Source organism: Rhinolophus ferrumequinum, chromosome 4 (assembly GCF_004115265.2).
Source record: "Rhinolophus ferrumequinum isolate MPI-CBG mRhiFer1 chromosome 4, mRhiFer1_v1.p, whole genome shotgun sequence".
NCBI classification, from domain to species: Eukaryota; Metazoa; Chordata; class Mammalia; order Chiroptera; family Rhinolophidae; genus Rhinolophus; species Rhinolophus ferrumequinum.
The window spans coordinates 76,388,576-76,404,210 of NC_046287.1; the positions used below are offsets into that span (position 1 = coordinate 76,388,576).

General features: G+C 37.3%; 1 protein-coding gene across 30 annotated transcripts in view; it reads left to right on the forward strand.

The window, feature by feature from the left end:
• SORBS2 (sorbin and SH3 domain containing 2) overlaps window positions 1-15,635 on the forward strand; it is a 312,931-nt gene that overhangs the window by 238,340 nt on the left and 58,956 nt on the right. For 21 of the 30 annotated variants that reach the window (XM_033103959.1, XM_033103958.1, XM_033103960.1 and 18 more), the window contains 5 exons: window positions 4,052-4,190; window positions 7,604-7,764; window positions 12,462-12,528; window positions 13,227-13,271; window positions 15,412-15,601. In XM_033103959.1, coding sequence (XP_032959850.1) covers window positions 4,052-4,190; window positions 7,604-7,764; window positions 12,462-12,528; window positions 13,227-13,271; window positions 15,412-15,601 — 602 coding nt within the window. Of the gene's footprint in view, window positions 1-4,051; window positions 4,191-7,603; window positions 7,765-8,168; window positions 8,526-12,461; window positions 12,529-13,226; window positions 13,272-15,411; window positions 15,602-15,635 lie in introns of those variants that run through there. The other 9 variants (XM_033103963.1, XM_033103975.1, XM_033103985.1 and 6 more) reach the window with 5 other exon arrangements.

Consider the following 15,635-nt stretch of genomic DNA (forward strand, 5'->3'; position numbering starts at 1 on the left):
AAATGCTGGCTGGCCAAGAACAAATGGTACCACTTAAATCTTTCCCAGGCAAGGTTTCTAAGTTTATACAGTTATCTTTAATTCATCCCCCATCTTTGTATTAATATCCTATAATACCTTTGGCTATCTATCTTACACCTCACACCACACCAAACATTACAAAAACTTCTATTCTGGAGATGTGGGGGACTAAGAGAAATATTTGCTCCAGAGTTTCATTCACTCAGGATGAAGTTGATGCTTATTTTGATGTGTGAACACACATACTTACGGTTAGAATGGATAGCTACAAAACCTTTAATGGGGCTGTCCACTCTTTCCCTTTTATAGACAACCCCTCCACCACGATTAGCTTCTTGGGTTGTATAGCCTTGGAAGTATTAAACCTTTTCTTTCTCCTTTGGTTTCCTTCTCCTTTACCTAAGACTAAAACCAACAGTAGTTCTAACCAATTAGGGTATGTTCTAACTATCATCCATGGCTGGTTTTCTTTTTCACTTCATTTTCACACATAGGTACTACCATTTGCACTACTAGGATATTTTAAAGTTCGGTTATTTTAGTGTCTTATAGTGAAATCTAGAAAGAGAATCAATAGGTGCAAAGGAAACAAAATTCCCTTTCTATTTAGTTGTTTTTAATTTGATCAGTCTTTATTATATCTGTAAGTCAGAAAAAAAAAAAAAAAAACCTAAGACACTTACAGGGAGGGGACAGTAGGTATGCTACAAAGATTTTTCTAGTGAAGGGAAAACTAGTTCTGCTGACTTTCAGACAACCTGATAGCATTTCATATCACAAGGACCAAAACTAAAACTTCTGAGGAAAAAAAATCCCATTATGCCAACACTCTCAAGCGCCCATCCAAAATTATAGTGCAATGCTATATGAAAACTGGTCTTATCTCCAAAAAAAAAAAACAAAACACTTATTACATCCCTTTTCTTCATGTTTTCATGCTTTTTCTGTACTGTATAGTTGGCACCTAATTCTCTCAATATATTTCCTTAGAGTGCTTGCAATTAAAACTGATGCTTTGCCTTCTCTGCCACATTAAAAAAAAGAGATGTTTTATTAATCAGCTAATTTATGTCACCTACTATTTTTTCCTCAAACTCAACTTGGAGCCAGAATTTAACTGCCGGTGTGCTGGAGGTAAAAGCTTCAGACACACAGACAAACCACACCAGCAGCCTCTTCTTTGCGTCCTCCTTGTGTGGTAGCTTTTAACCAAAACACTTTTTCACCAGCCGGAGGCTCCAGCCCAGCATTGCTTACCTGCCCCCACCTGCTGACTTTGGGCCTTCACACTGGCACAGACCTCTGACCCTTTCACAGTTTATACAAACCCCGCCTTCTGGCTCCTGGCCACCTTGTCCAGGGCAACACCACAGGCTCTCTCACTAGACTCGTCCTACTCCTCCCCAGCCATCCCAGATGAGCTGCAGATAGCTGACTCTGACACCACTGACCATTCTGAAACAACTTCCCCAACCTTGGGTCAGAGGTCTGCCGTGACCGATGGCACCATCTTAGCCACCCGGGCTGCCCTGCATATAATTATCCTTCCTTCCTTTGACGCCACCATTTTTTAAACAGATCTACCAAGACCAAAAGGACTGATTTCATGTCAGACATCTCATTTTGCTGCTGAGCATTTTTATTCGCATAGGTGCTGATTATTAGTAAACCGATTTTATACAGTCTATCAGGGAAATTCATTATAGTCACCCTCATAAGCCTACTTTGGGCTGAAAAAGTCAGTTATATTCTCTTCATTTCAGAGTCACTTATGTTTATACTGTGTTGCTCTAGTTAATGAGTTGTACAGTGATTTGCCTTAGTAAGAAGTATTCTCAGAAATTTAGATAAGTATACATGGAACATTCAGATGATTAGATCATAGAGAAAGTAACATGTTTTGAAAATGTAGGTCCTGGTAGATAACAGTTTACCTCAGAGATTCATACGAATATGTCCTCTGTGAATAGTTTGTATATCCTTGTTTCTCACATACACAATTACTGACAGCATGACGCTAACTCTTCCTGCTCCCCCTTCACTAACACCTACATATTTTGAGCCCATCTGTCTTATAGGAGTGAATGACGTAAATTATCTACACTGCAGAAATTAAGCCCTATGGTTTTTTGGAATTATTTTTCTTGAGCCATTCCAGTGTAGAAATTTATGAATGTATAAATTTATGCATATATAAAACACTTATTGTTTTATATGTCAATTAATGTATCTTTCATTGAGAGAAACATATATTTCCCATATATATTATATCATTTAAATATGTCTATATGAGAAGCAGTTGCTAATAAATGACTTATGAATGGCTAACGTGCTGCATAATTTTATGGCACAGATTTTTCAGCTGCATGTAAAGTATAGATACGGACTTCAATTTGAAAAACTTATCTTTTTAGATGAAAATGGGAATTTTTTTCTAAAAAATTGATTTTATAATGAAGTTTTAAATAAGCACTATCATAGACAAAATAGGATTTGGGGCAACTTTTCAAAGTTTAGGAACATAGTAACATGATTGCTTTTAATAAGAAGAATCTCCTGTTTTCAACAATAATTGTAACACATTATAACAATAGTATTAAAATTATATTTATGAAGATCAACCAACCTTGATTTGGGCAAAGAGGCAAAAATATTCTCAAATAACTCATCAAAGGTAAATAAGGGCTCTGAAGCATTTGATAAGCCAGTGCCTCACACTTAATTGAATGTCCACTGTTCTTCAGGTAGAAGAGCCTGAAGATATGGGTACTTCTGATATGAGAGTAATTTCTGTAACAGCTTAGAGAAGTACTTAATCAATAAACACAACCATCGTAATGAAATGTTTATTGACTTTAGGACAGATGTGGTATGGTTATACAGTAATGGAATTAGGTTTATGCTAGGTCATTGGACAACATACCTGTTTTAAAGTGAAAAATCATGGAAATATGCAATTAAGTGTGCATGTATGTTTGTTTCCGGCCTGTATAACAGAAGTTTATTTTGTTTGAAAATAAGTAGAAAAAGTTCACAAATCCTGGTTCATTGTCTGTGTGCACGTGTGTGTTTCTGTGCATTCAGCTGTAAGGCCATTTTAACTAAATGTTTACTAATGTTTTGTTTCATTCGCATGCTTTATGTAATCTCCACAGTGCTCAGTGCTGTGCTGTGGACAGATAGGCATGCTTCGTAGTGGGGATCTCCACCTCTGTGAACTAAGCTGATTAATTCAATTAGAATATGTATCTATTGAATATGTACTGTGTTATTAGCACCAAGCCTCATGTTATAAAAATACGTATATAAAAAAGCATATATATGACTATCTCCAACAAGAAGCTTGAAAGACCATTGGGGATATAAAATACTCATATATAAAGCAATCAAAACAATAAATTATTAAGAAACCAAACAGAGGCCCATAAAGTGCTAAGTAAAATTGGAGGAGGGAGAATCCTGTGGTTTAATGTGTCTTTTTGATTCTTCTAGAATAGATTGCTTTATGATGTATAAATCCAAACAGCTGTGTTCCTTATATCAATCACCTTGCCCTGGAAACATTTATTCACCAGAGGATATCCCTGACTACGTCTGAGAATCAATTCCTTTCCTCAAGGCAAAGAACATTCATTTTGAATCCCACATACAGAGCAGGGTGATAGAGTTCTGACTACTTAACTCAAGACTGTAAGAACAAATTTGCCCTTCACATCTATGTTCTACTGACTCCCACTGACACCTTTTGGTATCTCTGTTGGCAGAGTGGCACGCCCACTAGTCAACTGCTTCCATTCTTCTTAATTACCTCCTGTGCCCTCTGCCATCTATGAGAGTGATTTTCAGAAATAAAGGAAGATAGAGAAGACACGGAAGATATGTAACCTGTCCCTCTAGACATCAATTTTCAAAGTAAATAAAAACTTGACAGATGATTACTGTCATTTGAATGGAAGTCTTCTATGGTCATATGAAGGAATCATGTTTACAGCAGACAATGTGCTTTAACGAGATGTCTTTACACTTTCAGAGCCAGATAACCGTGAATGGAAACTCTGGAGGTGCTGTGAGTCCAATGAGTTACTATCAAAGGCCGTTTTCCCCTTCAGCCTACTCTCTGCCAGGCTCCCTCAATTCAAGCATTATCATGCAGCATGGCCGGTCACTTGGTAAGTCATTTAATTGTCATGGTTTTCGTGACAATTTCAATGTAGTAAGTACAAACCACATGAGAAAAACTTAAAGCATCAAAGTCGTTTTTCAAAAAGGAGGATGAAACACTTTACACTTCACTTTTTAATTATTCTATCTTAGAGGAGGAATTAGGAACTGCATGGATTCAACATTGGAGAAAGTAGGCACCCCGCTATTCCAAGATGATGACTGCTTCTATTCCAAGATGATGAAGGCTGTTAGATATTAAGTGTGGTGGTGTAGCAAGAAAGAAATGGGCAGTCAGGGAGAGGAGAGTTCACATCACCGGAACAGTCACGGTACATTTCCAGGGATGGCAAATACTATCCATGTTGTAGGTAGCCCTTCTTTTGCTAAAGAGCTTTCATTATAGAAAATTCTTTTGGTATACATAAAGAAGAATTGCTTCACAGTTAAAACTGTCTAACAAGGGGACAGGCTACCTCATGAAGTAGTAAATACTAAACCACTGCCTCACAAAGTAGTAAACTACTATTCATAGTGAAGCCAGAAGACCATCAGCCAGGATGTGAGTTCCTTTCAATGACGATTCCAGAATTTCATGGAGACATAATTCTTAATCTTTTGGGAATTAAGAATTAGATGAAAGATATAGCTCTCTTCTAGAAACAAAAAGAACATTTGAACATTCATAAAAAATGTTAAGCACATAATTTCATGGGGCTCATGTACTCTTTGACGCTTCCTGGAAAAGAAACTGTGCTATATAATGTTAGAAACACTATTACGTGGCAAAATACACTTAGAAAATAATGCAATAAATATTTCTTAGTTTCTAAAAAATGTTAAAAAAACAAACAAACCCAAAACATTAAAAAATAAACAGACTAAATCAAACCAATCTGAATTCAAGCTGTAAAAAGTTTCACGATGTTGAACAATTGGAAGGCTTGCAGAGCAGCAGGAATTAGAGAGGAAGGCAGAGGACCACGTGACCACAGCTCACCTCTCACAAAAGTAGGAGAGGACCATCCAGCCACCACCAATCAACAACAGAGAGAAAGAAACTGGAACATAGGGCTTTAACTCCCATTTCCTCTTTGCCAGCAGGCAGTACTTCCTTTTTCCCAACAGAGCGCACTGAAAGAACATGATGTTATTAGTTTACCCAGTGACATTCAGCACGTGCATTGTGGAACTCAACTTCCGTGTCAACAAAACCTCCATAACTGTAACGCTTACATGTAGCCTTGGGACTCGTTAGAGTAAAGACTAAATATGCTTGTGCCTTCTCTAATGCTGCTTCTGGGATCATCTGTGAATCTTATAATGATGTCCTTTCAGAGTAGAAAAAAGTAGAATGTACTTGTGCCAAAATATTGCCCTTAAAAAAATCAGTCCTTGGTGTGGTATTATAATGGGAGCCTATTATATCTAGATTTTTTTTACAGAGCTTTGCACCATCATCACACATCTGTAGTAAAACTCGACAAATTATTCTAGCAGTAATATTTTCCCAAATGATTATCAATTATTATTTGACTCTTTGTTCCCCTTGCCTTTCAATTCTGTCCCTCCCATACCAACAAACAAAATATATAATTACTTGAATGTAGATAGGCTTTTATATCAGAACATATCAATGGGTAGATTTTTACATGTAAACTAAACTACATGGAAAGAAATTCCCTATCTATACGTTGAACAAATTCTAGTTGGCTAGTGCTGAGATAGGTCCTAAGCAGAATATACAAATCTGTCCTGCCCTAGAGGAACTTTATATGTAGTTGAAGACAAAAGACTTCAAACATGAGAGTTAGTAGACCATATAAGAGCATAATAAAAGGCTAATTTATGTAAGCTATAAGTTCATAGACTCTTATGATCCATAGATGAAGACAGAGTTAATATTGTTTGCTTAGGTTGGGACTTTGTACATATTAGGTGCTTAAAAACATTGCTGTTTGATATAAATACTAGCTTCATGGTTGTCCTCTTTGTGATTAAATGGAAAATGAGAGTCAAATATTACATTGTGTCTGACTTTGGAGTTGCTTGGGAAGGATATTAATTACTTTTACATACAAGGGCACATAAAGCAGTTTTAGTCCTAGCTTTATTCATTTTTCATCAGAAATGAATTGAAAATGCTTTTCTATTGCAAACCAAATTGGAAATAGTCATAATAATAGTAATAGCAATTATAAATGTTAAAATAGATTTTAGCTTTCAGGGGTCTTATCTATTCAGAATGAGTTAAATTTTTAAAATCTTGATTATGAAGTTTTATATAAATTTGCTGCAAAAACAGTTATATCTTTTGAGATACATACATATATCTCATATATATATACATATAATCAATCACTGCCACCCTGAAATATTCATACTTTTCCATATCCACATAAAAAGAGAACTTTCTGAGTGACAGGTCTGACAAACCATGGCAAAGATCATTTTTAGTCACCAAAAATTGGAAATTTATTGTTAAAAAAAAAACCCAGAAAATTGTATTATCAATTATACCATATGCATAGTAATACTGTTGATTTTCATAAATATCTGTGAACTAAGAGTAAGTGGAATATATAGTACAAACCACATGAGAAAAAGAACCACACTACATCCTCTCTGTTTCTTAAGAAATTAAACTAAAAGTTAATAAAGATGGCATGAAGATAGGAGGAGTATGATAAAACTCATCTAATTTATGTGCTTAGGGCAAGTTTCGTACTCAAGGGGCAAAAAAGTCATGGGTTTTGGTACTTTAAAGTAAAAGTAAAGATATGGCCGTCATGGCTCCTTAAATAAAAATTAATACTAATAATTTTAAATCACTGATTTACCCCTAAGCCTTCACATCCAGGCATATGTTTGGATGAGAAGATTTCTTAATGCAATTTTTGTTTTCACTTTACTTTTATAAAATTGCTGTCATAGACTCAACAGTCATAACTTTCGTCCCAAGAGTACATTTCAGTCCTTTAAATAACAGTAGCCAGCAGTTTCACAAACAGAATATTAATGTAAACTATGAGCTGATGGAAATTACTAGACTTGTCTCCATTTCTGCCCCTTAACCTATAAAATGGATCCCCCCCCCCAAGATTACTAGAGGGATGAGATGAGATAACGCATAGAAAGTGCCTTCTTACAGTGGCTGCCCCACAGTCACAGGGTCTTCCAACAAATGTTATTCTTCCCCCACCCTCTCTCATAAAATGGTGAGGGTCTTCTTGTTAAAAGTTTATTCAACATACATCTCCATGTTGACAACGAGTGGCTCAAATGGAAGGTAAATGAGTTAAAAGAGGTGGCAATGGAAATGCAGACTACGTCACAGTTGGCGTAAATATACAAGAGGCACCGTGAATTTATGATTCCTTGTGCATCCGATACATTATATTTCACCACATTTTCTCCACAGATTCCACAGAGACATATCCCCAGCACGCACAATCCCTGGATGGCTCTATACCGCTGTACAGATCCTCAGAGGAAGAGAAGAGAGTGACAGTCATCAAAGCCCCACATTACCCAGGGATCGGGCCTGTGGACGAATCCGGAATCCCCACGGCCATTAGAACGGTAGGAGATGCCAGTGTGCACGTCACAGCTCCGGGGCTGTGCACACACTCTCCAAAGAATGGTTTGTCCGTGGCTTTGTGCATCCCTATGGTCTTACATAATGAGGATTGCCCTCTGTGCCATCTGAGTTCTCGTGAATATTATGCTGTGTGACAGTTGAAGATAATCACAGCATCTATTTTTCCATTTTAATTAAAAATCATGAAAATTGTGATTTTGGTAAGTGATAAAAGTATGTTTTGTTTTACCTTTAACCAAAGAGTGTTAGGGCACTAGACAGGAAAGAGAAGGAAGGAGAAAATGTGCATTCGGTGGCTGCATTGAATTCCCACGTGCATTGCAAATAAACCAGTGATTTGTTTCTGGAAATGGATGTATGTTAACACCAGGAGATGCAGAGCTGTGACTTGGGAGTTGGGAGGTGAGATGATTGGAGTGAAGAGAGTTAATGTCATAAGAAGGAAAAACTGAAGAAAAATACACATTTTAGGGTCCCTCTTCAGCTGTGCCTGCTGAGAGCTCTCCAGATGATAAGTAAAAGTGTTTGGATTGTTTTTTTTTAGTCTTTAAACTCTGCCAAAACATTGCTCAGTGTGTCAGGGCAGCCCCTTCTGGCAAAGCTCAGCAGTAGCAGAGGCGGCTATTGAGAGCTTGGGCAGGCAGCTGCTTGCTGACCCAGTCCACTTGAAGAGAAGGTTTGTGCTAGCCGCAAGAAGGAGGACTTGGGAACCAAGATGAGAGCAGCAGCAGCACCTTTGCAGGTGAAAGTGAGTGTGTGTGGGGAGGGGGTGCGAGAATGGAGCTCAGGCTGCGAACACTTGTCCGCAACATCCACATACCTGGCTGGGATGTTGCCAAGAGCTACTATCCTGGAATGCAAACCTGGGGGACCAACGACAGTAGTGGATAGAGGAGAGGAATGAGAAAGAGATCAGAAAAAAGCAGTGGCACGATCGGAAACACCCAATGAGAACTAAAGACAACGTGTGGGGGGGGTTTCTTCTCTCTTTGAATTTGCATTTATTTTATGGGGATTCGGTGTTCTATATCCAGAGAAAAGGGTTAACAATTGATTACTCCAAGCATCAGTATTAGAAATGGAAGCTACAAAGTAAATTTGTATAGCTGTTGCTCTGGGTTTTATACTCGTTAGATTCTGAGAACGTTGAATGTAACTAATTACAAAGTCCTGAAAAAAATCTATGTTGGAACTGATGATTGTCATATTTAAGTGATAGAAAAAGTTCAGGGGTCATGACTTACATTCTTAATCTTATGATGAGTACATGTTTCTGGTGACAGTGTTTTGCCATTTGTTTCCTTTTTAAGATTTCTGACTCAAATGGTTCAATTTGAATTTTTTAAAATAACGTAGAATACAGTGTGACAGGTATAGTGTCATGGGTTTTGCTTCATTGACCTTTGAAGCATGGTATGTACACAAATTAGGAGATCCTTAATTCTATGTAGTTATAGATGCTGTCTAAAAAGAATTTATCTGAGACCTCTGGTATGTTTTTAAGTGTGTTTCTAAGTCAACAAATGATATATAAAAATGAACATGCAAAGCTGGACCTTTTTATAATCCATAAAACATAATTCTCTTAAATAGCAAGGCCTTGCTCATTAGTTTTTAAATGGAAAAAAACTGAGATGTAAATAGTCAAAATCAAGTAATATTAAGATGTTTATATTGTTTATCTACTGCCAAATCAAAAGCATATTTAGATACGCATAAGCAAACACATATACGAAACACTAGTTTTCTTTCTGCAAAATAGAAAATGAAATATAAGCAACCCAGCAGTTCCTTATAAGGAACCATAATTTTTATATACAGTTGTGCTCCTATTTAGGCTTTTAAAACTCTACAAAGAAGGTATAGGTCTGAGAAGACTCTTATTCACATTTCCTATTTCCCAGCCTTGCCAAGCTCATCCCAAGTATAGCTGTGTTTATAAATGTCGAGTCAGGCCATCTCTGAGCCACAGCAGGCCAAAAATCTCCAAGGTTGTTTTTCTTTCTCATCCGCGTAGAAAGTAATGATTATCAGACTCAAATTGCTTCACATGGACTCTCTGATGAGTGTGTACACCAAAAGCAGTGCTGTCTCAATGTATCATGTTATAGTCTCATTTTAGACAACCAGCATATACTGAGGAAACAATTTTGTAAAGTAACCCAGAAACTCTAGAATACCAAGAGTCAACAAATGTACCTTTGACTTATTTGAACGAAGGAAAGCAGTTCCCCAGACTGCCTTCTCTCATGTGACCTGGGACATCTGTGTTAGCCTTTTACTGCCAGTCTTATTAGCTACAACAACAAAAACCGCTAGAGTTCAGATCCCGTGAGATCGTCTAATTACAGGCAGCTAGTTAAGTAAAATACAACACTCTTTTCTCCTAGTTCAAATACAATGCCATTTGAGCATTTCAAAACTGGCAAGGAGCAAAAAAAAAAAGAAGAAAAAAGAGAATAGAATAACTATATACTGGTGTGTAGAAAATAAGGCCTTTTCTTTTTCTGGAAATCTTTGCATGTTAAATCAGTGTTGAGCTCTGATGTCACAATGCAAACATTCAGGTATATTCAGCAAAGGTTGTAGAAAACAACTGCATAGTGAATTACTAGTAGTTACTGTCTGTGTAAAACAAGTTCGGAGAACACACAGAAGTAAATGTCCTCAAATTTGGGTAGACTTCCATTGACTTAATTTTAGTATTAGCCATAACAACTTCCATGATGGCATTTATACAAGGAATTTTAAATGCTTAGAGGACTTCTTTTAGAAACGGACACAGGGTTTTAGTATTCCCTTTTACCAGTCTCCTGTTCCTCGTTGCCAACTGACTGGGCATTTCTGGCATCTCTGTGCTCACCATATAAAGCTAGCAGATGGCAGAACTGTGATCCTGCCTGATATGTGCCCTCTAGCAAGGGAAGAAAAAAATGCTGTTTGTCAAGATACATTGCCATATACAGTGCTATAACTTACTTATTAGGCATCCTTGTTGCCACTGGTTGTGTCCAGGTTTGGTTGGAAAACAGTTTTTCACAAGGTTATGTCTTATTTTCTGATGCTAACTACTGCAAAGGAAATAAAGCTTAATGAAGAAAAATTGATCTCTCATGAAAATAAATGTCCCTTGAAGATACTTGTTCAGCTATTTTGTGTAAGCCAGCAAATAATAGCTAGAATCCTGCTTCTCCACTGCACCCTCTCCCAGCAGCTCCCACCATTTGAATATAAGATCAGTCAACAATCCCCTCAATTTCTCCATGGTAGAAAGAGCCATGAATAAACGAAGAGGTGGTTCGCAACAACATCAGTAGCCCTTAATGTTAATCTATATTTGTGGTGATTACCAGAATCATAGTTTTGTAGAGACTAAAATAAATAAAGACATAGCACAAAACCTTCAATTTCCACATGAAAAACGCAATGACCATATTTCTGAGATAAACATCAAGATATAAAATCGAAACCAAACCTCAGTCTAACAAGTACAAGAGTATTTTTGCAGCAATCCTAACACAATATTTTATATCAAAAGAATTGTGTCAGAAAATCTGGTATATTTAGTTACTCTACACAGAATGGTTGAGTTTCTTGCCCTAGTAGCTCTGGAAATGGCAAGATAAAGATGTTACCAAGCAAAATCTTTAATTATGATTATAAAGGTATATGTCTCCTTTCACAGGTATGCAGTATCGTAGAGTTCCATCCAAAAACCTGGATTCATTCATTGTTTAATTCTATAAATATTTGCCATTTCCTACAGTTATTATTTCTTGAGCATTTTTTATATACCTAGGATTCTTTTTGTATACATCACCTCATTCAATTCCCATAACAGTCCTATGATGTGGGCATAATTGTTTCATTTTTCAGAGGTGAAAGCTGGAGCTCTACAAAGTTACCTAACTTGCTGCAATTCATATTGCTAGAAAACAGTAATTAAAGGAACGAAGACTTGAATATAGGTTGATCTGACATTAATGTCATATTTCCACGAAAGCCCACTGTTTCTATCATGTCAAAAGCCTGGGCTGCATACGGAGGAGCTTCTATTCTCAAGGAATTTACAATTTAAAAGGCAAATGTTGCGTACATTTTATTATCATGTTACAAATTTTTGAAACGATATCTACATTTTTAGATTTGCTCTCAGACTCTGGATTGTGTTTAGTATTTTAGTAACTTAGACTAGAAAATATCAAATTACTATCTCTCTAAATTGATCAGAATACAATTTTAGTCAAAAATATTCCCTAGTTAATTCTAAAATTAATGTCTTGAACAGAACACTCACTAAAATGTTTTCAAGATAATGATAATTATCACCAAAGGAGTGAGGCAAACTATTACAACACTATAACTTTTATTCAGTGAATTTTGTATAAGTATGTTTGTGCAAATATTAACTGTCCAGTGCTGGGCACAGCTATGATTTGGGAATAATAAAACCATAACATATAATGTTCCAATTCAGCCTAAATGCAACAAGGGGTAATATATTTACAAACTGCATGCATAACTGGATAAATTACTGGTACTATCATCATGAAATAGATTTTTTTTATCACAGAACAGAAATTTGCTATTAAAAAAGATAAAATATAGAAAGAAAAACATTGAGGAAAAATGTTTATTTGGAAGCAGTTTTGTAACTACTGGACATTTTCTTTTACAGACAGTTGACAGACCGAAGGACTGGTACAAGACAATGTTTAAGCAAATTCACATGGTGCACAAGCCGGGTATGTATGTTGTTCTGTCTTCTGATCAGATCCTTGTGGGTTGAAGGATGTATATGTATACTCTCCTTTCATATAGTTCTGGTTCATGCAAAATGTCAAGACCCTAGCAAACATCATGGCCCTCACTCATTTCAACATCCTTCCTTACATCAGCCTTCAAATCACAGATACCTGTTCTCCTGCCCCACACAGATCTGCCACGAAGCTTCTTATAAGGTGACCTTGAAGGGGTGCCAGGTGCTCTGGTCTCTTCCCTTCGTCCTTCCTGATCCAGTCTAAACCGGTGTGGCGCGTTGTCTGCTTAGACAGATTCATTATTCCTCTGTCCACATATGTCTCCTCCTAATCCAGAGAGGGAGCATAGGTAGGTCTCATTGACTTGACAAGAGATATTTAAAGCACTTACGAAAGGAAATTCATGATCCAGAAGAGAAGGCTGCCTGAGGAAATGAGGTCAAGGACTGACCTTGTACGTTGCGAAGAGGGCAGCAGAGCAAATATGTTACAGATAAGAGGTCAAACTGCAGAGGCCCAGCAAAAAAAACAATATTTGAAAAAAAAAATTAAATGGTATTATGAACTAGGCAAAATACATTGGTTTTCTAACAAATTTCTGTTGTTTCTCTGAAGTTCTGCTGTCTTATTATGATATGGTGACCAAATGTGTATTTCCATAATATTTATGTTTCGTTTTCTAGATGATGACACAGACATGTATAATACTCCTTATACATATAATGCAGGTAGGATGGGTTTCCTTTGCTCGCAATGAATATTTTATGCCCTGCATTGCTTGAAAGAACTTCACAATCACTTTTTTTACCACTCTGTTTGAGTGCATGTCTTCAGTTTATACAATCTGGAGGATGCTTTTTTTTTTTTCCTTTTCTCAGAGCATGCATAACAAAAGGATTGATCTTTTCTCATGGAAATGAGAACTAATACTGTTTTATCTCATTCATTCCCACTGTTAGTTTATTCTCAGCTTCAGGAATGTTTGAACCAAAGTGTGAAGGCCAGCCTGAAAGAACATACTGTAACAGGGGTACAAAATAAGATAAAGATCTCCTTTTATCAGTGGAGAGAGTGATTACCATTGCGTAAGATCTTTCAGATACACTTCACAAAAACAAGTCAAGCAAAGTATTTTGTGACCTTGTCCATGCTTTTGCTGCAAAATGCAACCATTCATTGAAGAAGTTTTTAAAATCCCACTTTGCCGGGCCACTTTTCTGACTCAGAGTTGCCAATGGTCCTAATGGACTGACTTCAATTCCAGGCATTTCTACTTGTATTTGAGTGCGTTCGTATCTTGTGAAGTGGCTGCAGGCTGGATGGAGTGAGGAAACCCCTAAAAAATCTTTCTCATCATCGCTTTCTCCTAGATGTCACATCAGGGCATCCCACACAAGGCCTCCTGTCCCTGCCCGGCCTCAGGTTCTGGACTATTGAACGGTGTTTGATTTTCTTTACTTTAGAGCAAGCTCTGAGGATCAGTCTCACTCCCCACCCCCTACTCCTTAAGCAGCTGCATCCTTGCTAGGGGTCCCCTTGCCAGCCTGACCTCAGAACTGCATGAGGTTCTCCCCTCCCTGACACCGGAAGGCCAGTACACAGGCCTGTGCACAATGAAAGACTTTCTAGGCAAAAGGGAGCAAAAACAAGGAAGTTAGTTACACTAGGCAAAAAAAGCGGAAGTTACACTAGGTGAAAAAGCAGATCGGTTATGGCAAGGTCACTTTCCTTTAGGGGATGGCTGGGGTCCATCAGGCAGGTGACCTAACTAGTGATTCCTGACTGACTGGTTTAAGGTTCAATTTCTGGAAGAGGCCTAATAATTAAGTAAGTCTCGGTTTGGTGCTGAGGGCCTTATAGGCAACCGCATTTGGGGCCCGTTGTCTTTTTAAGAAGCTCTAAAGCTGAAGTCTGACTATAGAATGGAGGCAAAACACTGTCTCTATTTGTCATGGCAGTTTGCATGGAACTTCAGCAGAAGCCAATGAGTGAAAACAGACTTCTCTCAAAAGCCTGAGGTTGAAGGAAATTCAGAAATTTTGTAATTATTTTTAATATTGAAGTTTTGTATCCATTAGTAATTAGTAAATTGAACAGTAGGTACATAAAGCCTTGCAGAGCTCTTCAGAGAGAGTTTTACCATTTAATCAGTACACAAAGTGACCCAACTAGTCTCTTTCCTTTCTACTAACCCCACAGCCCACTATTCTGTCTTGTTCTTTCTGCCTCGCTCTTTTTTTTTAATGCCATCTCTGCTACCCGCTTCCCCCTATCCACCCAAACCAATCCTACAGGGTTCACATAATTTCTATTTGTCTCATCTCCAAGATGCACTATAAGCTTACTAAGAGTTTCTGTCCCGTGAGCCTTGCACAGCACATATATAACTTGCTCAATATTTTGTCTGATTGCAATTAACATGTCAATTATTATATGTAAATTAGAGCTGTTAAAGTAATAGAAGATGTTTAGAAACAGTTCTGATAAGGATTTTTAATCTTCCTCTGAAATCTTAACTATGTCATTAGTTTATCTTATCCAGGAGAAAATTTGCCAAGTACCTGTAAGTTATTCCTAGTACTAATCTGAAAGTCTGAATAATTCCAAAATAATTGATGAAGATTGACAAGAAGATTTATAATCAATGCTTGTGTATATAATACAGAAATAACAAATTAATATATTAATAAAGACCAAATTAATATTAATACATTGAAAAAGATCGTACTGCCCAATGCATGCATTCTGATTATACTTATCGATTATAATTTCGGTAAAAATCATTGGCTATTTTATGGAGTACAAATAATTTAATGCACTTCAAAAATCTTATTTGCTCCTGTTTTGTTTTGTTGTGTTTCACGACAGGCTTGTACAACTCACCCTACAGCACGCAGTCACATCCTGCTGCAAAGACTCAGACCTACAGGCCCCTCTCCAAAAGCCACTCGGACAATGGCACCGATGTCTTCAAGGACGCCTCCTCCCCCGCACCTCCCCCACACGTTCCTCCTCCAGTCCCACCACTTCGACCAAGAGATCGGTCTTCAACAGAAAAGTGAGGCATTTCCCCCCACCCAGTGGTCTGTATT